This window comes from Microcaecilia unicolor, chromosome 5, assembly GCF_901765095.1.
Source record: "Microcaecilia unicolor chromosome 5, aMicUni1.1, whole genome shotgun sequence".
Taxonomy (NCBI): Eukaryota; Metazoa; Chordata; class Amphibia; order Gymnophiona; family Siphonopidae; genus Microcaecilia; species Microcaecilia unicolor.
Window position 1 is genome coordinate 247,372,007 of NC_044035.1, and position 24,793 is coordinate 247,396,799.

General features: G+C 42.3%; 1 protein-coding gene across 3 annotated transcripts in view; it reads right to left on the reverse strand.

Annotated features, from left to right (window-relative positions):
• Positions 1-24,793, reverse strand: part of B4GALT4 (beta-1,4-galactosyltransferase 4) — a 90,736-nt gene that overhangs the window by 36,598 nt on the left and 29,345 nt on the right. For all 3 annotated transcript variants that reach the window (XM_030203928.1, XM_030203927.1, XM_030203929.1), the window contains exon 5: positions 8,808-8,930. In XM_030203928.1, coding sequence (XP_030059788.1) covers positions 8,808-8,930 — 123 coding nt within the window. The remainder of the gene's footprint in view (positions 1-8,807; positions 8,931-24,793) is intronic.

Sequence of the window (24,793 nt, forward strand, 5' to 3'; positions counted from 1 at the left end):
CTCCCTCCCTCCCCCCTATTGAATTGTCAGGGTAGAGTCTGGTCGTGCCAACCACTCCGTATAGGGGTCCCAAATTCGGTGGCATGGCAGCAAGCGACCCAGACGCATCGCAGTCAACTTAGACATCAGCTGAATATAGTCTAATTTGCGCAGAATCGACTTCAGTCCCGGCAGAGTCTGCTGCTTCCATGCCGCTGCCAGCACCAGTTTGCTGGCCACCAATATCTGAGTGGCCAATTGGTGCGCGTGTGTTTTGCTGCCCTGAAGTCGCATATGTAACAAGCAATGGTCCATTTTCATGGGAAAAACAATTTTTGTTATACTCGCAATCAATTTCAGAACCCTCATCCAATACTGTTGAGCCTGCGGGCAAGCCCACCAGATATGGACCATGTCACCCTCCATGCCACATTGGCACCAGCAGAGAGCAGACCCCCCGTTAAACATCTTGGCTAGTCTCTGCGGTGTGTAATACCAACAATATAATATTTTATAGCCATTTTCTACCAATGCATTAGAGATTGACACTTTAAGTAAAGATGTAAACACACTTTCCCACATATGGTATTCATAAGACACCCCCAATAGTTTTTCCCACTTCTGTGTGTAGTGCAGGATGGGCTGCGACTGTAATAGGAGCGCTTTATATAGTCTAGATATCCCTCCTCTTTCTCCTCCTCCAGCCAGTGCCCGCTCTAATTGTGTTTCCTCCAAACACAGCTCTTCTTTTGTACGCCTCAGAATAAAATCTCTTAATTGGCGGAACTGAAAGGCGTTGGAGGCAGGAATCCCATATTCCTCCTGCACTTCCTCAAAAGTAAGAAGTTCCCCGTCTTCCCACACCTGACCCAGCTCCCACAGTCCCCTCTGTTCCCACTTCTTAAAGCAGTGATCTGAGGATCCCGGGCAGAATCCCGGCGCGTATCTAATCATCATGTGCAGGAAAAAAGTATGCCCACGAAAAAAGCTAATGCGAATTTTACTCCAGTTGCTAAGTGGCCCCCCTACCAGTGGAGGAGCCACCTTTATTATCTCTTTTAGCTCCCTATCAGGTAGCCAGGGTATGGCTTTTAACGGGTGGAACTCGCACCAGGACTGCTCCATAACTTTCCAAGCCTTCGCTTTCCCATTATGCCACTCAGCTAGGATACGGAGGTGGGCCGCTCTGTAATAAAGCAGAAATGAAGGTACTCCCATCCCTCCATGTGCCCGTGGCTGATGCATTACTGACCTACGCACCCGTGGTGGCTTCCGCTTCCAAATGAAGGAGAAAACTCTCCGCTGCAGGCCTCTAAAGAATTTGTCGGACAACGGGATAGGTAGCGCTATGAATAGATATAATATTTTGGGCAATAAAATCATTTTAACCGCACTGATCTGCCCCATCCACGAGATCGTCAATCCCTCCCATTTATCCAACTCCAGAAATAACTCCCGTACCTTTGCTGGAAAGTTGGCCTCATAAAGTCCCTCCCATCATTTTGTAATATTTACTCCGAGATATTTAATTGATTTAGGCGCCCATCGATAGGGAAAATGAGCTTGCAGCTCCCCCATTTGATCTGCTGGTATAGTAATATTTAAGGCTTCTGATTTTTCCATATTGACTTTAAATCCAGCCACCCAGCCATAGTCCCGCAGGGCCGCCCCTACAATGGGAAGTGACTTGACGGGGTCTGTCAGTGTGAGAAGAATATCATCCGCAAACAACAAAATCCGAGTCTCTATTGGTCCCAGCTTCAATCCCCTAATGTCCGGTTGTGATCTAATGTATGCTGCTAGTGGTTCCACCGCCAAGGCGAAGAGGAGAGGCGACAGGGCACAGCCCTGTCGTGTTCCTCGCCTCAGCGGGAACGTGGATGACTGGCTCCCATTGACCCTGACCGATGCTGTTGGTGCCCTATACAACAAGGATAGCCAATGTAAATAATCCCCTGAAATACCCATCCTCTTCAAGGTTGCAAATAAGAATGGCCAATGCACCCGGTCGAATGCCTTTTCTGCATCTAATGAGATTATACAAAGTGGGATTTTCTTGAGGTTAGCATACTGAATAAGATGAAGTGTCCGGCGGATATTATCAAATGTCTGACGCTCCCACACGAAGCCCGCCTGATCTTCGTGAACTAACTGTGGAAGGTACTGCTGCAGGCGAGCTGCCAATATAGAGGTGAAAATTTTATAGTCCACCCCCAATAGGGAGATGGGCCTATAAGAGCTGCTCAATTGAGGATCCCTGCCTGGTTTAGGCAAAACTATAATGTTCGCTAGATGCCAAGTCTCTGGCAGAGATCCTCTCCTTCCTAGGTCATTAAATACCCTTCGCAGCACCGGAGCCACAAGAGATGCAAAGGTTTTGTAGAACTTATTGGTGAAGCCGTCGGGGCCCGGGGCCTTGCTAGGCGCCAACTCTTTAATAGCACCTATTACCTCCTCTAGCTCAATTGGCCTGGAAAGCCTAGCTTGTGCACCCTCCGTAAGTGTTGGCAGATACACCCGGTCTAAGAAAGCAGTGATCTCCCCCTCCTCTGGGTTAATGTCCGGGGTATAAAGTTTCTCATAATAACGCTGAAAGATTGCTTGTATGGACCCCGGATCTGTGGTACAATCACCTTTTTCGTCTTTTAAACGGGGGACATGCGTTCTAAGTACCTGATGTTTTAATTTATATGCTAAGAGCCTACTGGCTTTATTGCCAAACTCAAAATGTGACTGGCGTACCCTTTGTAACTGCTCTGAGATGTCTGCCAACTGAAGCTCGCGGATCTCTTGTCTAATTTTATGAGCTTGGTCTAGCAACTTTTGTGCGGGGACTCCTGGGCCCCATCTGCGAATTAATTTCTCCACCTGCATTAGTCTCCTGCGTCCAGTGTCCTCTGCATGGGTTTTTTCCCTGTGGATATGAGCTTTTAACGCAATAAAGTGACCCCTCATGACTGCCTTGAAGCCCTCCCAAAGCACCCCTGGTGAGACCTCCCCAGTATCGTTAAACTGGAAGTATTCTTTAATAAGCCTTTCAAATTGGAGCACCTGGGTCACCTCAGCCAGCAATGCATCATCCAACCTCCACTGTGGAGCAGTCTGTCGCCCCTTTGATGTCCTCAGCACAAGCATGACCGGGCTATGGTCCGACCATGTACGGGGCTCAATGCGTTGGTCCCTGATATTTCCCATGACAGTCGCGTCCCCTAGCCAAAAATCAATATGGGAAAACAAGTTGTGGACCGAGGAAAAATATGTGTAATCTCGTTGGGTGGGGTGGGCCTGCCTCCAGGTATCCCCCAAATGCCATCTAGCCAAAAATGTCTGGAGTGCCTCTCGTCCCTGTCGGGCATATTTTACTGATGTAGAGGAATTGTCCAGCTGTGGATCAGGGGTAATATTGAAATCACCACCTACTAGCAAATTCCCCTCCCCGTGTGCCAAAAGCACCCGATCTAGGTGCTGAAAAGATTCCGCATGATCTTCATTGGGCCCGTATACATTCAATATAGTGTATTTTTGTGCCCCCAGTTGCATATTTATCAAGAGAAAACAACCTCTCTTGTCCCTAATAACCTTTTGAAACTGCCATGGGCGAGAATCATTAAATACCACCATGACCCCCTTACTTTTAGTGCCCAGTGTGTTTGAGGCATAGAAGATATGTGGATACTGGCGGTGTTTGCCAACCCCTCATATTGCTTCTTTAAATGGGTCTCCTGTATCAGGGCTATGTCTGCTTTTAAGCGAGTCAACTCCCTAAACAGAAGCTGCCGCTTCATAGGCACATTTAAACCCCTGACATTCAGGAGCGCCAGTGTTACTTCTTGCATCCCTTCATCATCTGTAAATGCCCAAAGCCCACCCTGGCACATTTTTGTTTTTTGTCATCCACCCATTCCACGCTGCTATCCAAACCCCTTCCCTGTATGCCCCCTCCAAATGTCCCTCCCCTCCCTCCCACCCGCCTCCCCCCAGCTACTCCTTGATCCTCCCTCATGTCTGAGGAGGTATCTATTGGAGGAATCGTCTCCCCTCCCCCCCCCCCACCGCAGTATTATAACTTTATAACTCCCTTACAGGTCTCCCGCCAACAATTATCCAAACCATTGTAAACTTAACTGACAAGAACTACAAGGCTATTACCTCTGAACAAATGTCAGGTCTCCACCCGACATATAGTAGCATTGCATTGACCCCCCCCCCCCCTTACCCGCAGTCATGTAAGATGACCAGCAGATTGCTGGCGTTGTAGGCGCTTGTGTCCTTTACCCACATGCTGCCACTTCGAGTGGGGTGTCTGGGTCTTGTTCTTGCTAACTCTCCCGGAGGTCTCCGAGGGAGCTTCCTGCTGTGCCTCTGATAACACTGCTCGAGCTTCAGCCAGTGATCTCACCTGATGCATCCGTCCATCTTTGTAAAATACTAGAGCAAAAGGGTGTTTCCAGCGGTATCGGATACCCAGTTCCTGCATCTGCCTTGTGACTGGTTTCAACTCCGCGCGGCGTTTTAAGGTAGCCGCCGCCAAATCTTGATAGATTTCTATTGGGAATGTGTCCCATTTAAAACTTTGGAGGCGTCTTGCCGCCTGGAGCACCAGTTCTTTCAATTTGTAGTCTTGAAAGCAGGCAATAATATCACGGGGTAGATTGTTTCTCGCTGGACCCAGAGATCTGTGGGAGCGTTCCAGGCCTACTCCCTCGGCCCCCAGAGGATTTCCTGCCTCTTCCAAGATGGCGCTCACCACTTTCTGGACCACCGCTTCGCAATCAGTATATTCCGGGGTTTCAGGTATGCACCTGAAGCGTAGGTTGTGCCTTCTACTTCTATTCTCCAAGTCCTCCAACTTATCTGTCAGTTGTTGCTGGCCCAAGCGAACATCTGCGACCGCTCGGTCCAGGGCCCCAATCTCTTCCGAGTATTCTTCTATCCGGGTTTCCACCTCCTCCACGCGACCCCCCAAATCTCTGATTTCACCTCGGAGGTCGGATCCCAGCGTTTCCAGTTCCGCCCGGACCGCTTTTACATCCGTCCAGATCTCTTGCAGCCATTCTTTCAGCTCCGCTAAGGGGTCCACCGTTGACAGTTCCGGTTCCTCCCCGAAAAGGCATGGGCTGTTCTGAGTGACCTCAGCCGTTGGTTTTCCGGCGCGTGGGGGAAGGTTGCCTGCTCCTGCCTCGCGGTTCGCCGATGTTCCGCTTTTAAAGCCGAATTGGCTTAGGTCCGCTTGCGTGCTCATCGCGATTTGATGCATGCGCTTTGTGGCTATCGCTGGGGGTCAAAAAAACTGCAGCAACGCTGCCCCTGTTGGGAGACCTCATGCTCTTTGTGCTGCGATGAGCGGGAGCAAAAGCGCTAAACCGCCATCTTCGTGGGTGACGCCACTTCCTCCCTCATATTGATGTTATTTCAATGTTATTTGATGTTGACATTTGCAATTATTTTTGCCTGATGGATTTTCTTCCTGATTGTTTTGGGTTTTGGTCTGAATTGGCGCCAGCCTCTATTAAGACTACAATAACACCATAAATCTTAACTATCAGGGTTATTTCCCTCATTTAACCCAGCTATCACAGGGAAAATCCTCAGGAAGAGACTACAGATCAGGGGCAGCCTGTGGTGGATGTTCAGAAACTCACCGGGACTTCATTTGCCTGAATCAAGGAGTGGAAAGCTGGGCAGAAAAGCAGAGCCGGTATGCAAAACATACGCACTCACTCAATGATAAGGCCAGCCCTGCTACAGATTGGCTCAGTGGGAGCACGGTATGCTTCCATACTTACCTGTGCGCATGGGTGGATTCTAGCAAAAGTCAGTCTAGACCCCTTCACTTCTCCTCACTCTAACCTTGTTGTACTGGCTGTTCAGGGCCAGCTTAACCATTAGGCAGAGTAGACAGTTACTTAGGGCAGCAGAGTACAGCAGTCAAAGAAAATAATAGGTGCTGAATATCACACAAATGTAAAGAACCACCAGAGTATACATTTGCCTGCAGGAGAGGTGGCTAGTTCATGAGTTCATTTTCCAAAAGCCATTTATCCAGGACTTTTAACACAGCCTATTCTCTTTTGGGAGACTGCTAAAGTGCTGCTTAGAGGGGAAATAATTGGTTATTGTAGCAGAAGCGTAAAGCTAGGGATAGGGAAATATTATGCTTAGGAAAGAGTCAGACAAGAATGAGGCATTTTTGGGAGACCATCCCACTCCTCAGGATAAGTTCCAATTGTTGAGGTCTCAATCATCCCTTAATGAACTCCTTCATCAAAAGGGCAAAAAAATGTATTCAGCATTTTAAAATATTATCAATTTTACAAACATGAGAACTACAATGGTAAACTTGTCTAGGTTGATGCATGTTTGGGAGGGCTCCCCTACAATTTTGAGAATGAAATCACCTACTAGAAAGGTAGTTAGGTTGGATGAGGAGATTTGCCAGCTTTTTAAATCAACCATTTTATGAGGCGTTATATGCTAAAGCCTAGGCATGAAGGTCTAGATGGAAATAGTGACTTGTCTAGCATAGAAATGCTCCAGAATTCATAGGCTGCTAGAGAGTTCTTGAATGACTTTCATCTAGGAAAGGTGGAATATGTGCTTCAACAAAGTGCTCTGTGTAAAGCACCCAGTCCAGATGGGATTCTGAGCAGAACTCTATAAAATATTGCAAGGAAGAACATTAAAGCCGTTGACCAATGTGTTTAAATTTCATTATAGATAACCAGGCTTTTCTGACAGCTTGGCCTCTGTGCAAATAGCCTTACCCAAACCAGGGAGGGATCCATTGGTCCTGGAGTTCATATCACTGCTCTGTTCGGAGGCTAAGCTGTTGGCTCGAGTGCTCCCTACAAGTCTATCAGACTCTCAAATGAGATTTGTCAGGGATATTAGGAAAATTTTGGGTACACTAGAACAGATTAAGTGGATAGGTACTTCTTTATTAATCAGTTTTGATGCAGAAAAGCTTTGGATCGCATCCGTTGGGATTTTATGTTTGTGGCTTTGCAGGGCTATGGCATAAGCGGTCCGTTTCCTTCAAGCGGTTCATGCTTTATATGCTAAACGAAAGGCTAGTAGATGGGTTAATGGTCATCTTTCTACTGTTTTTCCTATTTTTTTGAGGAATTAGGGAGGGCTGTCCCCTATCTCCTCTATTATTTGTCTTAACCTTAGATCCGTTTTTGAGAGAAGTGCAAGGGGACCCGGGAATTCGTGAGGACTATGTAGAAAGGAGGGCAAAGATAGCCCTGGCTATAATATTCTTAACCTCAGAGCAAATAAAAGTTCCTTAAAGTATTCTGGATAACCTGTGTTTCAGCAGTGAGGATAAAAGTAGGATCCTAATGACAAGGTAGGTCACCAACCCCTACCAAACAACAACCTGAGGAACACCACTTGCAACGAAAACTAAACAAAACAAAAATATTTCCATACATGATGTAGGAAACTAATAAAAAAAAAATCATCATTCATTTTTGGACTACAAACCACTCACCACCACCCCCCCAACCCGAGTCTTGCCTACTGTGCTGTCACAAGTTTTAAGTTATCATTTTGTCTTTTTTCTCCCATTCTCCATTAAACTCCTTCTTTGTCCGTCATGCATATAAACCATTTTGGCCCCAATAGAGTCTCTTTCACTGAAACAAAAAGTTCTCATATCCTTAAGAGTTTCCCTCCCTTCTGCTTTATATAACTCCCTTATCCATGATCCTCTCCTTTTATAAAGAATACCAATTTCTAGTTAATTTTGTTGATGCCTGGCTTTATAATCTGATGGTTTTATCAGTTCTTCTCATTCCCTTCTTTCTTCTAGAGTACATCTTCAGATCCTTCAGTGTCTATATATATAGAAATGTAAATATCTAATCATAACACGCTATACTCTAGACTCTATAAATAGGCTTTCATTTGACTACTGTACTTTTCTACAGCTCGGGGTTTTCCAGGTTCTCATGGAAATTGATTGGCGTTTATGTGATGACCAGCTACTAATGGTTTTGGCATCAATACAGATTTACCCTTAGACTTGAAGAATTAATATAGCAGATCCATGTTCCCCTAAATTATACTCGAAGGGGTATGTTTGAGGATCTATCATATTTGGATTGAGGTCCTACCTTTTTCAGCTGTAGCTCAAAGCAAGTTACATTCAGGTACAGTAGGCATTTTCCAGTCCCCAGAGGGCTTTTACAATCTAAAAAGTCAATTCTATAAGCTGGCACTTAGTTCATAGAAGTGCTTATATGCGCGATTCTGCCAATAACTGGTAGTTATGTGCATAAGTACTTAGGGCCCTGTTTACTAATGTGCATTAGTGTTTTTAGCACGCCTACACTTGGCAAGTGTGCTAACCATGTAGGCGCCTATAGGGATATTGTAGGCACACATATGGTTAACGCACGTTAAATAATATTAACGCGCCTATGACACTGCTTAGTAAATAAGGCCTTAAGTGCTAGTCTATATACAGTGCACCTAAACCACTTAGCACACAGCTGTCAGGGGCATGTACACATGGGCGGAGCATGGGCATGTCCTGGTGTGTCGCCAAGCAACGCACGCAATTTATAGAATACTATCCATTGCGAGGATTACATGTCACACTTAGGTGTGCCCACTTAGCCCAGACATTGATCTGTTGTAAGTAGGCGCACCTAACTTTTGGCACACCAATGCAGCTTTACACAATAATCTATAAGAGTTTAGGCATATCCTTAAACCGTTATAGAACTGGCACTAAGCCTAAAATGAGGTGCCAATTTATACAATTGTTGCACGTGTTTGCGTCCATGCATAGATCCAGTTATCCCCCAAACCTCACTCACCTTTCTCTCAAGTCGTCGTCCTCTCCTCCCCAGCCCCAGTAGTTGTTGGAGAATCCATTTACCTTGGAAAACTGATCCCTGGTCATTGCTGTGACGCCACCAAAATATCCCTTATACCGTAATCTACAGTCGCAAAAAGAAATGAAGAAAATAAGACCTCATCAACAGGAAAAAAAAGTGAAAAGTTTAAATTCCAATTTGAAGGACAGTTTGCCTATCTATGTACATTAACCTCCTGATTCTATATAAGTTCTAAATTTGGGCTTAGAACAGATGCGCGTGTAAACTAGTCAACTGGGTACTAACAACCAATTATTGGCATTAATTGGCACTAAGTTGGGTGTTAACGCCATACACCCAAAATGTCTCATGTGCAACCCAAAAGGTGGTCTGGCAATGGGAGGGGCATGGGCAGGTCAGGGGTGTTCCAATATTTAGGTGCAGTGTTATAGAATCCTGGGAATACGAGCCCAACTTGCACGCCTGGATTTGCACCAGGTTTCAGCAGGCGTAAGTACTCAAGCCCAAAGTTGGGCGCCGGAAGCCACTCTAGGTGTATTCTACAAATGGTGCTCAGCCCCAAGCACCATTATCAAACAGCATTTAGTGCAGGGTTTTCCCGCCACATAAATTTGGTCACCATTTCTAGATTTTACCCCTTAATCTACTATGGGGTTTCTAGTCCTGCCTTACTAAAGTTAAAGAGCTGAAAGGTTTGGGCTAGTCCAGGACTTTGATACTTCAAACATTCAGGAGCCGATACAGAAAGCCTCACAGTAGGTCCAAATGCCAATGGCTGAGCGCACAGCTTCTACCATGAGATTAACAAGGAAAATATTCTGTGACAATTCAGTACACAAATCATATGCAAACATGAAGCGTGCAGAACTCGTGCGCTAATGAGGGAAAGCCTGCCGGACCCATGTGCACAAAGGTTCTGCAATAACATTACATTTCTTAAATTCCACAATTACCTTCTTGGTTCTATGCAGATTACTAAAAATGAAAGATAAGCCAACCTTCGAAATTACAAGGCTCATTATCAAAACATTTGAGAAGTAAATGCATATATGTGAAACATAAAAGACTTAACAGCCTTTCTAAACATAAAATAGTGAATGCCAAAAACGGAAGCCACCTGATATGCAAAAGGATGAATTAAATATCTTTTGGGCCTTTTTTATCTTGTTTGGGTCTGAGAAAAGCAAAAGCATTTTGGTTCTGCAGTGAAATTCTGCCACTAATAAACATCAAGATTAGTGCCTTCATTGTGCACATGTCCAAACAAAACAAAAGTGCCAGCACAAACATGAACTGGAGGAGTGGCCTAGTGGTTAGGGTGGTGGACTTTGGTCCTGGGGAACTGAGGAACTGAGTTCAATTCCCACTTCAGGCACAGGCAGCTCCTTGTGACTCTGGGCAAGTCACTTAATCCTCCATTGCCTCATGTAAGCCGCATTGAGCCTGCCACGAGTGGGAAAGCGCGGGGTACAAATGTAAAAAAAAAAAAAAACTGCTATGATGTTCTGTGAATAAATATTAGCTTTGCAAAAATTTCTTGCATAAAGTTTTTGTGAGGTGCCGTCTCCAAATCTGGGTGGGTTGCAACACATACATAATAATTAAAAATACACGTGTGCTAATATTTTCATTTTCTTCAGACACATGCACAGACCTTGTCTTAAGTTGCAGGCACTTGCTATGGTTGCAAGGAAAAACAAAAAAACTTGTCAGTAAATCCCCAAAACTGGTATTAAATCCTGTTAACCCTTCTACATTGCCTTGGACCTGGCAGTGAACTTCCTACATTGTTAAAAATATCTGTCCAGTGTGCTGCGGCAGCTAAGAAAGCGCACAGAATATTGAGTATTATTAGGAAAGGGATGGAAAACAAACACGAGGATGTTATAATGCCGTTGTATCGATCCATGGTGCGACCGCACCTCGAGTATTGTGTCCAATTCTGGTTGCCGCATCTCAAAAAAGATATCAAGGAATTAGAAAAGGTGAAGAGAAGAGCGACGAAAATGATAAAGGGAATGGAATGACTTCCCTATGAGGAAAGGCTGAGAAGGTTAGGGCTCTTCAGCTTGGAGAAAAGGCGGCTGAGGGGGTGATATGATAGAAGTCTACAAGATAATGAGCGGAGTAGAGCAGACAGATGTGAAGCATTTGTTTACACTTTCAAACAACAACAAAACCAGGGGACACAAGATGAAGCTAGAATATGGTAGATTTAAAACAAATAGGAGAAAGTTTTTCTTTACTTAGCGTGTAGTTAGACTCTGGAACTCATTGCCGGAGAATGTAGTGACAGCAGCTGGCCTTAAGGAATTTAAAGGGGGTTTGGACAGATTCCTGAGGGAAAAGTCCATTGAACATTATTAATTTTTTTTTTTTTTTTTTTTTGGGGGGGGGGGGGGGGTTGCCGGGTTTTTGAAGCCTGGATTGGCCGCTGTCAGAGACAGGATGCTGGGCTTGATGGACCCTTGGTCTTTCCCAGTATGGCGGTGCTTTTGTGCTTATGTGCTCCTTAGAAGTCTTCTGTGTGCTTCTCTGTATTGCAGTGGAATAGCTAATAGCCTCATTATCATGCATTTTATTATACCGTGTACCAATGCTTACCTCACGAGTTAATTGAGGCAGTGGACCCCTTTCTGAATTTTAGAGCCAAAAATGCATGTGTAGACTTTGCAATAACCACGCGCTTCCACTCATGGTAGCTTTCTGCTTTGGCCCCTCAGTGTTTCGTACTGGCAGAATGTAGCAAGCACACCTATGGCTGAATTCTGGCAGAATAAACAAATGTTCTTACTAAATTTATCAGGATTGCATGCTCAGAGACAGTTACAAATTGTTTTGATAAAGGTACATTTCAGTGGCTTGGGCAGGGTAACTTTTGGGATAAGAAGATCTAACCTCTATCACTAAGGTTCACCAAACCATTTCATCTTCATGTGACACTGCATCCCCAGCCCTAATTGGCTAACCATGATACACTAATCAGAGCGACTTTGAGGAAAGGATTAGCAGCCTGAGCAATCCAGAACTCTCTCAAATTCTGCCAGAAATACTTTCATAACAACCTGAACAGTGCAGAACTACAGCAAATTGCTTCCCTTTCCCCACTGCAGCAGAGTGGAAGGTGGAAACCACCGCTGATCCCAACCCAGCACCTTTTCTAAACAAAACCACCACTGCCTTCAAATTCATATGCAAATTTTGTGTGCAGAATTAAACTATCATGTCTTCTAGGAGTGGGGTGAATAGGACAGGGTTTTGGGGGTGGAGATTAAGAGTTACGAATAGGAAGGGAGAAATGACAATAGAAAATTTAAGGTGTATAGGGGCTGGAGAGGGAGGAGCAAGATGGCGTCCTAGCTGTGCTCACGGAAGCTGCCGAATTGTTTGTTGGCAATTTTTATCTTTTCCTCGATTTCTATTATGCCCCATACTAAAAGAAAGGGGACGACAAAAGTGCAACCGCCAACTGCACTAACGTCGTCCCCTAACCAGCAGACATTAGACCGCTTCGTGAGAAGCCTACCTTTCGGTTCCGGTTTGGCGAGCCCCGCGTTGGCCGACAACGAAGGAGCGACGTCGGCTAGGGGCCTCGATACCACCTTGTCGCCGCCGACGCTGAACCCGCCTCCTTGTCCCGCAGGAGCCAGAGTTGAGTTAGAGGATCGAGCGGACTCCGAGGAGAGTAACGACTTATCCTTATTTGGCGGTTTCTCCCCTGGAACAGCGGTTGAGAGTGTGCTGGAGCTGGAAAAGCCCCAGGAGGTTACAATGGAAGCTATTTGGACTGCGCTCCAGAGACTGACTACTGAAGTTGCCAAATCTACGAGAGAAATTTCTACAGTTGCTAGTAAGTTGACTTTGATGTCAGAATCTTATGAAGAAATTAAAAGAGAATCTGCTATTCAATTTGCTACAGTAAAAGAAGAAATTAAAACTGTTAAGACAACAGTAGATTCTCTGGTTAATGATAAACTTTTCACTGCTCGCAAACTAGAGCAGATAGAAAATTATAATCGACGCCTCACGCTTAGGATGTTGAATTTTCCTATTTCACCTGCTTTAACTCCTCGAGATTTTCTGAAAAAATATCTACAGGAGACTTTGAAATTTTCCCCTGCTGACATTCCACCCTGCAATAAAGTTTATTATTTACCTAATGTGAAAAAACAAGGAGAAGACTGTCAACCTCCAGTAATAGATATTCAGAATTTAACAGCACTACTAGAAGATTCTATGATAGAAATAACTTCAAGAGGAACTCTTATAATATCAATGGTATTCGAACAGGACTTGAATATGATTATGAAAAAATACTTTAAATATTCGTCAGCCCTGTTTTGTGGACAGAAAATATGGGTCTACCCCGATGTTACCAAGATAACGCAGCAGAGACGAAAACAATTTCTTATACTTAGAGAAGAAGTTAAAGCGTTGGGTGCAATATTTACCTTAGCATACCCATGTAAATGCATAATTCGAATGTCTGGCATTAAATATGTTTTTTTTGAGCCCTCTCAATTGAAAATATTTCTGGATGCCAAAAATCCAACTAGCTGAGTAAGAAGAACATTTGATATCAGCAAATATAAGTTAATGGAAAATAAGATCAGGACTATGCCAATTTTTGTCAAGTTTTCTTTTCCTTTCTCTTTTTAGAGTGACAAATCTCCTTAAGTCTGTTTGACTCCTCCCCCTTTCTTTTTTTTGGTGGTCTAAGGAAGAGAATTAAGTTAAATATTTTTGACATATATGTTAGAATGGAAAGTATTATATATATTTTGATTTTCCTTAAATAATTCTCTGTATTGCCTTACAAACTGGATTTGTTTGTATTATCATTTAAAATTAATAAATATTAAAATTAAAAAAAAAAGAAAATTTAAGGTGTATAATTGGCAAGCTCTCCAGATACAGCTTTACCTCTTGTTAAAGACACTAGAATTAATGTGATGATAGAGCTGAAAGGGGGAGACGTACTGAAATGTAAGGTTACTGTAAATATCCATATTATTCAATGTTTATCTGAAGGTCTCTCTTTCTTTACTCAAATGAATACTTGGTAAAAGGTATTATTGGTTTTGAGGATGTCAGAGGAAGGGTAGATGCAGGAATGGGATGATACAAAAAAAACTTGAACAATTAGACTTTTTGATGTTCGACTGTACCTTTAATTGGTTGTTCAATAAAAATCATTTGAATAAACTAATCAGGTCTAAGGACTAGTTTGTGGTGTACAAATGCATTTCACGCCCATTTCTTATAATACCTTATAAATCAAAACTACTGCTGGGAAAACTCACTAAACAGAAAACATTTTCTTCCAAATGCACTTATGTCACTAAAACTCTTCACTGGAATTAAAAGCTTTACTGCGAGTGCTTATGTATTTCAATCAATCAATTTTAAAGTGCCTTTTTTTGTAATCAAATTAGCCTGAAGGTGATCTGGAAATTCATACAATATAGATGAAAACTACAACCCAAAATGTGTGAAGTAAGGGTCACAACCAAGTTCCTCTAGTTCCCCTCTACATTTACTCTTGGGGCACGGTAGACCCTGACGGTTTAAATCTAGAAGTTGAATGGATTTAGTAATTTAAGGTGTTAACGGAAGTGAGGTGGATATTTAAACCACCATGCAGTAGAGTTCAGCTGAGCAATTAGTGGGCGGATCCTTGGATGCTCCCTTGGGAGGGAGAGCCCAGACGGTAAGCTACCGAAGCTACAATTATATTGATAGAAATTACATTGATAGAGATGATATCTTATTTGTTGTTAATTAAGGTACATGAGATTTAGTTTGTTAAGAGATTTGTTTATATGGTGTCTGTAGGTATCGTTTAGTAGTTCCACCTGAAGAAGAACATCGCAAAATGCGGTCGCGCATATCGAAATGCGGTCACGCACAGGGGAACTACAGGAACTGAAGTGAGCAGGACACTGAATGAGGCGGATGGTGTTTTGGCGATCACACACGCTAGCCTTTCTAGACACTCCACCCACTTGGACTGGTGACAGAACCCCAATTGGGGTGATGTATGAAAATATACATTGAATATATATTTATGCAACGATGGAGACCTGAGTAGATCTAGAGACAGTGTTAATTTGTTGAATTGATCAAACAGCTGTGCGGCGCTGGAACCGTACTCTAGAGAACTATTGCTAAAGAGAGATTTGGTGAAGTAAACGAACACTAAAGAGTTAAATATACATTAGGACTAAAATTATATAGCTATGTATACATAAGATTATTAGTTATTGTATGTAACAGGTTAAACAAGATGTGTTCAAGTGAGTTGTTGGAGTAGGAGGCATTTGATTGTGAGTGGCGTGAGTGCTAGCAGTATGAATGGTAATTAGGAGGTATTGAATGTAATAAAATGGGTTGAGAATGAAAATCAGTAGTGGAGTACGTTTTTGTATTATGTAGGATAAAATCAAAGCCACACCAACCTAAAAAGCATTCATTTTTGATCAAGTTTCCTTTAATGCCAAATGGTGGTGTTAAATGTGAGGGGCTGAGGGCTTTAACTCCCTCTCAATAGGATAAGAACCCACAATCTGGAGTGTCATTTAATGTCCTGTTATGATCAATTAATAATCTTTTGACTAATGATAACAGTTCTAAAAATGTAACAACTGCTATCTAAATATAAGCAAAACAATTTTATTCAATTATTTAACTTTAAATCAAGTGCATAATACTAGTGACCATACTATCATTCACTCACTCTCTCATACTGCTCTCTATATCAGTATACAACGGTGCTTGCTGAAAAAGACATAAAACATGCACAATGACCTAAACTAATACACATGCAAAACTGCCTCTGAATAAACTCTGCATTTACTGCTTAATGCTTAAAAGTTCTAAACAACGCCTCAAGGCAGTCCTCTTTAATCCTCTTTACAAGTTCCTGCAGATCTATAAAGGTCATTGAAAAAACAGTCTGCTGTAAATGTCTCTCCAATCCCTGAAAAGACTGTTGTAATTGTCTTTGCACCAGAAAAAATGAATCTACATGTCCTGTAGATTCACACTTATCTTCCACAGCATTTTCACTCCTTGATACTGTGATTAGACACGGGTAGCTGCTGATGTCATCAACCAATGCCCAGAGGCAACAAAACACACTCTCCAAATGAGTCTCGGCTTACTCCGTGAACTCTGTATTCTTGCCCTTTCAGGGGAATCACCTTGCTTGTCTCCACCTGCTGCTCTCAAGATCTGAAACCCAGATCTAATGCCCAACGCGTTTCGCCAAATGGCGTCCTCAGGGGCTTGATCTATACAATACAAAAGCAGGGTACTAGCAACCAACGCACTACAACGTTCCTCACCCATTCTTTAAATCATTGCATATATATATATATAACTTGAAATACCAGCAATTGAATCTGTATCTCATTGTGACATACGCCAGCTTAGACACCCGTTAGGGAAGCAGGAGACTCGGCTATGCTCCTCCCTCATTCCGAGCATGCCCAGAAACATACACATCCCCTTGTGTCTCTCAACTATCTATAAACCTGTCCACTCTACTTCTTTGTTAAGGCTAGTAGGAGTCACTGTTCTCCATTCATAGATAAACCTTTGTTCTACCTGCATCATTCTCTGCAGCTCATTACCACCTCGAGTGGAATCAATATGTTTGAGCACCACAAACCGCAAATCATCAACATTATGTGTCTCTTGCAACCAATGTTTAACCAGCGGTGCCTCTATTTTCTGTAATCTCATATTACTGAGATGTTGGGCAATTCTTAGCTTCACTTTTTTAACTGTCTGGCCAATATAAAACAGCCCACAAGGACAACAGATAGCATATATAACAAATGAGGTATTGCAATCAGTGCAGGACTGCAGAAAATACTGTCTGCCTTGAACTTGATTGGGAATCCTTAGGCTTTGAGTAACAATGGCGTATTTGCAATATATACAACCACTACATCTGTTATGTCCATTGTTCCCATCTTGCTTAAAGCCATTGTTCCTAAGTTTTTCTGCAAGATTTTGCCCTCTCTTATATGAAAATCTCGGTTGTTCTCTAAACACTGAGTGTAACCCCAACATGCTCCAATGTTTACGTATGATGTTAACAACTTGACAAGACTGGGGCACATATGGCAGAATACAGGTGAGGCTAGTATCCTTCTCCTCCTGCCCTTTCTGAAAAAGCCAGTGATGCTGCACATTATATGCTCTCTTAAAGCTTTGTAAACAACTTTACTAGGATACCCCCTTTCTTTAAATCTGGCTTTCATAATAGTGGCTTGATTTACAAACTCTTGTTTACTCGAACAGATCCTTCGAATACGGAGAAACTGCCCTGTGGGTATACCTCTTTTCAAAGCTGCCGGATGGTGGCTTTTATAATGCAATAAGGTATTCCTGGACATGGGTTTGCAGTAAACTGTAGTTTCAAACACATTGTTTATCCAAGTGATCCTAACACCTAAAAAATCAATGACATGATCGCCAATGTGAGATGTAAACGTGATGTTAGGATCACAAGCATCTAGATAGTGCAGAAATTCTTTTAAATCTAGCTTATCAGCATTCCAAATTAGGAGAATATCAGGAACAATGGCTTTAAGCAAGATGGGAACAATGGACATAACAGATGTAGTGGTTGTATATACTGCAAATACGCCATTGTTACTCAAAGCCTAAGCATTCCCAATCAAGTTCAAGGCAGACAGTATTTTCTACTACTACTACTACTTAGCATTTCTGTAGCGCTGCCAGGGTTACGCAGCGCTGTACAAGTTTAAACATGGGGAAGGACAGTCCCTGCTCAAGAAAGCTTACAATCTGCAGTCCTGCACTGATTGCAATACCTCATTTGTTATATATGCTATCTGTTGTCCTTGTGGGCTGTTTTATATTGGCCAGACAGTTAAAAAAGTGAAGCTAAGAATTGCCCAACATCTCAGTAATATGAGATTACAGAAAATAGAGGCACCGCTGGTTAAACATTGGTTGCAAGAGACACATAATGTTGATGATTTGCGGTTTGTGGTGCTCAAACATATTGATTCCACTCGAGGTGGTAATGAGCTGCAGAGAATGATGCAGGTAGAACAAAGGTTTATCTATGAATGGAGAACAGTGACTCCTACTGGCCTTAACAAAGAAGTAGAGTGGACAGGTTTATAGATAGTTGAGAGACACAAGGGGATGTGTATGTTTCTGGGCATGCTCGGAATGAGGGAGGAGCATAGCCGAGTCTCCTGCTTCCCTAACGGGTGTCTAAGCTGGCGTATGTCACAATGAGGTACAGATTCAATTGCTGGTATTTCAAGTTATATATATATGCAATGATTTAAAGCAGGGGCGCAGCCATACAGCAGATTTTGGGTGGGCCAAGTCAAGAAGTGGGTGGGCACCAAGTGTTCTCCTCCCCCTCCCCCAAATGCGATGAGGCCAGTATCAGCAGCTTAGGAAGCTTAGACTGCCAGTGCTGAAGTGGAGAGCAGTGTTTTCAGCACCATCAGGGGGAGGTCTTCAGCTGGCGGAGCTTGGGATCCCCACTAGCTAGCACTAAATATGTGCTGCTGTTGGGTGGGCCTGAGCCCTAAGTGGGTAGGCCCCGGCCCACCCAGGCCCACCTGTGGCTACGCCACTGATTTAAAGAATGGATGAGGAATGTTGTAGTGCGTTGGTTACTAGTACCCTGCTTTTGTATTGTATAGATCAAGCCCCTGAGGACGCCATTTGGCGAAACGCGTTGAGCATTAGATCTGGGTTTCAGATCTTGAGAGCAGCAGGTGGAGACAAGCAAGGTGATTCCCCTGAAAGGGCAAGAATACAGAGTTCACGGAGTAAGCCGAGACTCATTTGGAGAGTGTGTTTTGTTGCCTCTGGGCATTGGTTGATGACATCAGCAGCTACCCGTGTCTAATCACAGTATCAAGGAGTGAAAATGCTGTGGAAGATAAGTGTGAATCTACAGGACATGTAGATTCATTTTTTCTGGTGCAAAGACAATTACAACAGTCTTTTCAGGGATTGGAGAGACATTTACAGCAGACTGTTTTTTCAATGACCTTTATAGATCTGCAGGAACTTGTAAAGAGGATTAAAGAGGACTGCCTTGAGGCGTTGTTTAGAACTTTTAAGCATTAAGCAGTAAATGCAGAGTTTATTCAGAGGCAGTTTTGCATGTGTATTAGTTTAGGTCATTGTGCATGTTTTATGTCTTTTTCAGCAAGCACCGTTGTATACTGATATAGAGAGCAGTATGAGAGAGTGAGTGAATGATAGTATGGTCACTAGTATTATGCACTTGATTTAAAGTAAAATAATTGAATAAAATTGTTTTGCTTATATTTAGAAAGCAGTTGTTACATTTTTAGAACTGTTATCATTAGTCAAAAGAATAGGATAAGAACAAGATAAGGTTTTATGTTGTGTAGTGCACTTTGACCCTGAAGAACACTGATGTAGCTACTCTAACCCTCTCCCGATACCTCTGGGAAAGGTATGCTCATACACTAAGAGAAACCTGCTCCAACTTTACTTTTTGAGAGTAATGGGTGTCGAAAAGGGATGTGGATTGATATACCACCTTTCTGTAGTACAACCAAAGCAGTTTACATATATACAAGTACTTTCTTTGGCCCTAGTGGGCTCGCAAAATATTTGTACTTGGGGCAATGGAGGGTTTAGCAACTTCCCCAGGGTTCCAAGGAGCTGCTGTGGGAGTTGAACCCAGTTCCCCATGGTCTCAGGCCACCGCATTAACCATTAGGGGAAAGGGAAGGGAAATGGGACTTGATATACCGCCTTTCTGTGGTATTTTGCAACTACATTCAAAACGGTTTACATATATACAGGTACTTATTTTGTACCTGGGGCAATGGAGGGTTAAGTGATTTGCCCAGAGTCACAAGGAGCTGCAGTGGGAATCGAACCCAGTTCCCCAGGATCAAAGTCCGCTGCACTAACCACCAGGCTACTTAGGCTATTCCTCCACTCCATTTTACAAGCAGAAAAGGAATTTTTTTTTTTAATTACACAACTGCTGTGTGCGAAGTCTGTTCCTTATATTATGTTTGATCTATGTTTTCCCCAATATTCTTAGTAATGCCCCCTCTCTCTTTTTGTTTTTTTGTGATATAAAAAAGGCATTAATGTATCTTCATATGAATATATCTAAGGAATGATGTGATTCCAATATTCTTTTCTGTCTGATATACTGGAGCAAGATTTTCTTATATTGTAAAGTTTTTGAATTTATAAATAAAAATTAAAAAAATTACACAACTACATATGCATGTAAAAGTATGTGCAGAGAAAATGTGTGTCTAGTTTTACACAAATCAAGAAGCCCAGTTTATCAAGGCACTTATGTAGTCTTTCTAAAATAGGCACTGTTTTGGACTTCTCACATAGGCTTCCTGTTATGTCATCCCATCCCCCACCTGGATAAAACAATGTGGCTGTCCTACCTAGTGTACCTTAATGTAACTCACCTTGAGCTACATCCAAACACAAAAACAAATAAATGTTAAGCCACTTGAATGGGCAGAATGGATTTTCCCTGACCTTCTGTTTCTAGAAAACAACTGCAAAGCTGGACAGGACCTTGTTACCCATCCTTTTGGAGTTGCACTCAGACAAACAAATCCAATCTCTCTTTCTCTTAACAGCATTTGGAATATAAGAACTTCCAGGCTCTAGTCTTCAAGGAAAGCGATATCACATTGCTAATATAGCTGATAAACATCTCTATCCTGTTAAGCTGGATAAGGGCCAAGAATTTTACATGGTATGTGATACTTTATATAGGAGGAGGTGATAGGAAACTTCTATTATTAAGACAAGAACAACGCTGGATTTTTAGATTGAATACGTTACAACCTTTTGGCATTAATACCAGAATTGAATGGAATCAGTTTTTCTGAATATGTTAGGCGATCGCAAATCAGATCACACCCACTCTTTGATTGACATCTCTGAGGGAGGAGTTGAATTGATGGCGTCTGACGTCAACCTAGATAAAGCGCGGCCATGTTTGAAGCAATACTATGTAGGAGCGAAGAGATTGCGGAGCACCCTGTAAGATCTTTCTAGATGAAGAAGTTTGTAATTTTTGAAGTTATGTTCTGAAAACTAGCTGATGTTGTTTGTTTTTCAACAGAATTTGAAAGTCTGACACCACGGACCCTGATGAAGGATTCGAAACTTGGGCCGAAGTCGGGCCGTGAAGGGTGTCTAACAGACTGTTGATTTAAAAAGATAAGTGCTTGATCCGTCGATTTAATAATTAGACGGCTTTATGTGTAGAAATATTTTGAGCAGTAGCCACATTTTCACACATGATATTAAAATTTAAGGAGGTTTTTGCCCATGATGATTTAGGAGACCTCCCTAATATTGGTTTACCAATGATGGAGTGTTCTCTTAAAATATGAGGCTTTTTTCCTCCGTTAAACAATTATTTAGTAACATCAGGAAAGTGCAAGGATATTTTGTGAAGTTTATACTTTATATGCATACCAGAGTTTGATTTGTCCTGGACATTCTCAGGGCACAGACCCCTTAAAATTTACACTCAAGCCCATCCATATCTATTCAGTCATGATTCATTTTCTGTTTCTCCAGTGTTGTACTACAAAAGCAGAATCCATTTTCTTTGGGTTTCCAGTTCTTTTGTGAGCATGTAGTTTTTATGTAAGGATTTGTAGCAGTCTGGCTTGTTCTTCTTTCCCCAAGAAGTGTGTTCGACAGTGTGATACAGTCTGTGCCAGAGACGGTGGTTGGGAGGTGGGGCTGGTGGTTGGGAGGCGGGGATAGTGCTGGGCAGACTTATACGGTCTGTGCCAGAGCCGGTGGTTGGGAGGTGAGGCTGATGATTGGGAGACGGGGATAGTGCTGGGCAGACTTATACGGTCTGTGCCCTGAAGAGCACAGGTACAAATCGAAGTAGGGTATACACAAAAAGTAGCACATATGAGTTATCTTGTTGGGCAGACTGGATGGACCGTGCAGGTCTTTTTCTGCCGTCATCTACTATGTGTGCTGTGCCTTGTTATTATGTGAAGCTCCATTGGCTCCCTGTGCAAGCCAGGATTTTGTTTAAATTTTCTTGTTTTGTGTATAAAATTATATGCCTATCCTTACATTACTTATTGAATCATCTTGTTTTTGTTAACAAAACAAGAGTCACCAGGATTTCAAAACTTTTCACCTTTCCTTCTCTAAAAAATTATAAAAAGCTAGACTAATTGATATTCTTTTTCCATATCAAGCAGTTCGTTTAGATAAGGCTATCAAGGATATCTTGATGTCTGAAATCTCTTATAACCAATTCCACAAACAGATTAAAACTTACCTATTTAGAAACTTTGTGCTAAATAATGTTAAATAGAATATGTAGCTCAGTGATGTACTGTTTTTGTTAGGTTATGTTTTGTTATTCCTGGAAATATCCAGTCTTCTTTAATGTGTGATCCGCATTGAACTGAAAGGTATATGGCAGAATATACATTTATTGTTAATGTTCTAAGTAGAGAGTTGCACAGGGAGAGAAATTTCATCTAACCCTGCCCATGCCCAACAGAATCTAATTCATACCAACTAAGATCCATTCCATTCCCACAATCTCCTCCATCCCCATCTGTTCCTGCAGGACTTGACATTATTTCCATGCTCACAGCCCTATGTTTCCTCCCAACCACAACAGCCTAACTTATTCACTATTCAACCAATGAGTGTTCCAGATGTCAGTTTGGGGTTCCAGCTGCCCCTCTGGGCATTTCAAACCTCATTCTGACGCTCCAACTGCCTCTTTCCCCATACGTTCCAAGCTTCATTCTGGAGTCACCAAAGATTTTTTTTTAAACTATACTCCTGTGGCAATCCCACCATGGCAGCTTCTTCCATACCTGCGTGTTCCGCAGGATTCCTAAAATCCCCATTGCCATGCAGCTCTCTAGTTCAAAAGACTGATATAGCTTTTGCAAGGTTATTTTGTCTTAAGCTCAGTGGCCTGAGATTAAGACAAAAAGTGGGGGGGGATCCTGGGTAGCCACAATACCCTTTAAGGACAGCCTTACATGTCAGTTAAAAACAAAAGCTGCTGGAACTAATAAAAAAACACTGCATAGCACTGTGCTTTTACCACAGATCTCATCAACCCATTAAGAACTCCATATTTCCATAAATGGTGAGATTTACTGTGATGGCAAGCTAAAATTAAAAAAAAAAAAACACACAGGAACAAGCACTCTGCCTAATTCTGACTCATTGTGTCTACGCATGTGCTGCTTTTACTGTTATGGAGCATGGAACACTTTGGTAGAACTAATGAAAAATGCGGAGTGGAAGGCTCCATGATTACAACAAGCTGTTTTAACACTAAACCTCCTGGGACATGATGAGGCCCACATCAGCCAAAAAGGCACGGCTCCAGAAAGTCTGGCAAGAAAGGGGGGGCCGATAATGGGAACCAGATGCAGCATATGTTCTGCCCATGATTAACAGTTTGTGGTATTCAGAGACTTGCACAGGAATGTTGTATGAGAGAATTAGTCAGAGGCCCGGTATAAAAGAGAGGGAACAAAGAAATAAGTAAGCATTTTGAATTTCTCTTTGTCTGTGTATAGCATTTTGATTTGCCTTAAGCTTGCTGTATATTGCTTGTGTGTAGATATGCTTTGAGTACAGAAATGCTTCCTGCAATAGCCCATTGAGTTATGCAGAAAAATTGTAAATACACTGTTTATATTAAATATTAAATATCGTCTAGCCTTCTCTACAAAAGTGGCGACATTCTTTTCTTCAAAGTGGCGAGCCAGCCAGGAGTAGGAGTAGGAGTAGGCCGCACACGGAAAAGAGAAGGCCAGACGAATAACAAATTAAGTGTTTGTTGTTAACGAAGTTTTTTACAGGATTTTGAGAGAGCAAGCGTTGTTTACGCCTGATTACTATGTACCACGGAAGTGGACGTGATCAACCTACTTGAAGTGGACATATGGGTGTCGACTCCTGGGCTTGCTAAAAAGAGAAATAAGAAGACGCGTAAGTAAGCTTACATTGTGGACTTATGTATATTTGGTTAGCTTTGTAGTTTTCTTTTTTGTATATTTTCTTTGTTTAGGTGCAGTAGTATATTTTTGTAGATTGTGGCTCTATAGGAGAAATTGTAATAGTCAGAATAAAATGAAAGGGAAAGGGGCAGATAAGAAAGAAAAGCCTCCTGTGTATGCTATGTATTTAGATTTAGATAGTTCAAAAAAATGCTCCCCTTTGCAGCATGTCATAGAATTATTCCCATTAGAAAAAAAACAGATTGAAAAAATACATGAGAAATGGGTCAAATATGAAGGAAAAGATTCTGTTTTGAGCTGGTCTCAGGATGGATCGTTTGATCGTCCAAAATTATTATCTCTCCTGAGCTACTTACAAGAGAATAAAAATAAAACTAGGCAGAAGAAAAGCTTAGAGAAGCATCTTACAATTTGGAATTTATTTTCTTTAGCAGCAGATCTGTTTTATGCTGATGTAGATAGGGTACAACAAGAGGCAGAAATGTACAAAAGAAATAATCCTCCTCCTTATGATTCTGGCTGTAATACAAGGAGAGAGACTTTATGCCCTGTAAGGGATACAGGATGGGAGAAGGAACAAAAGCGCTCTGTGCCATGCGCTGGGTATTCGGCTCTTGATGACCCCCCCAGTGATTCAGAAAGTGAAAAGGGAGGGGATAATGAATTAGATGGGAGAGAACAGGCAACAGCAGGAACTCAATTAACTATTGGGGATTTTAAAGCTCTGTGTGCAGCATCGGGCGTAGGAAATATTAAGGCTGCTCTTTCTGCAGCTCTGCATGTGATGTATCCAACCCCGATTGATTTTTCAGCCATAACAGCAAATAAATGGGACCCTAAAACTGATTTTTCGGCACATTTGACAAAATGTATAAATTTGTATAAGGTTCAAACAGGGCAAGA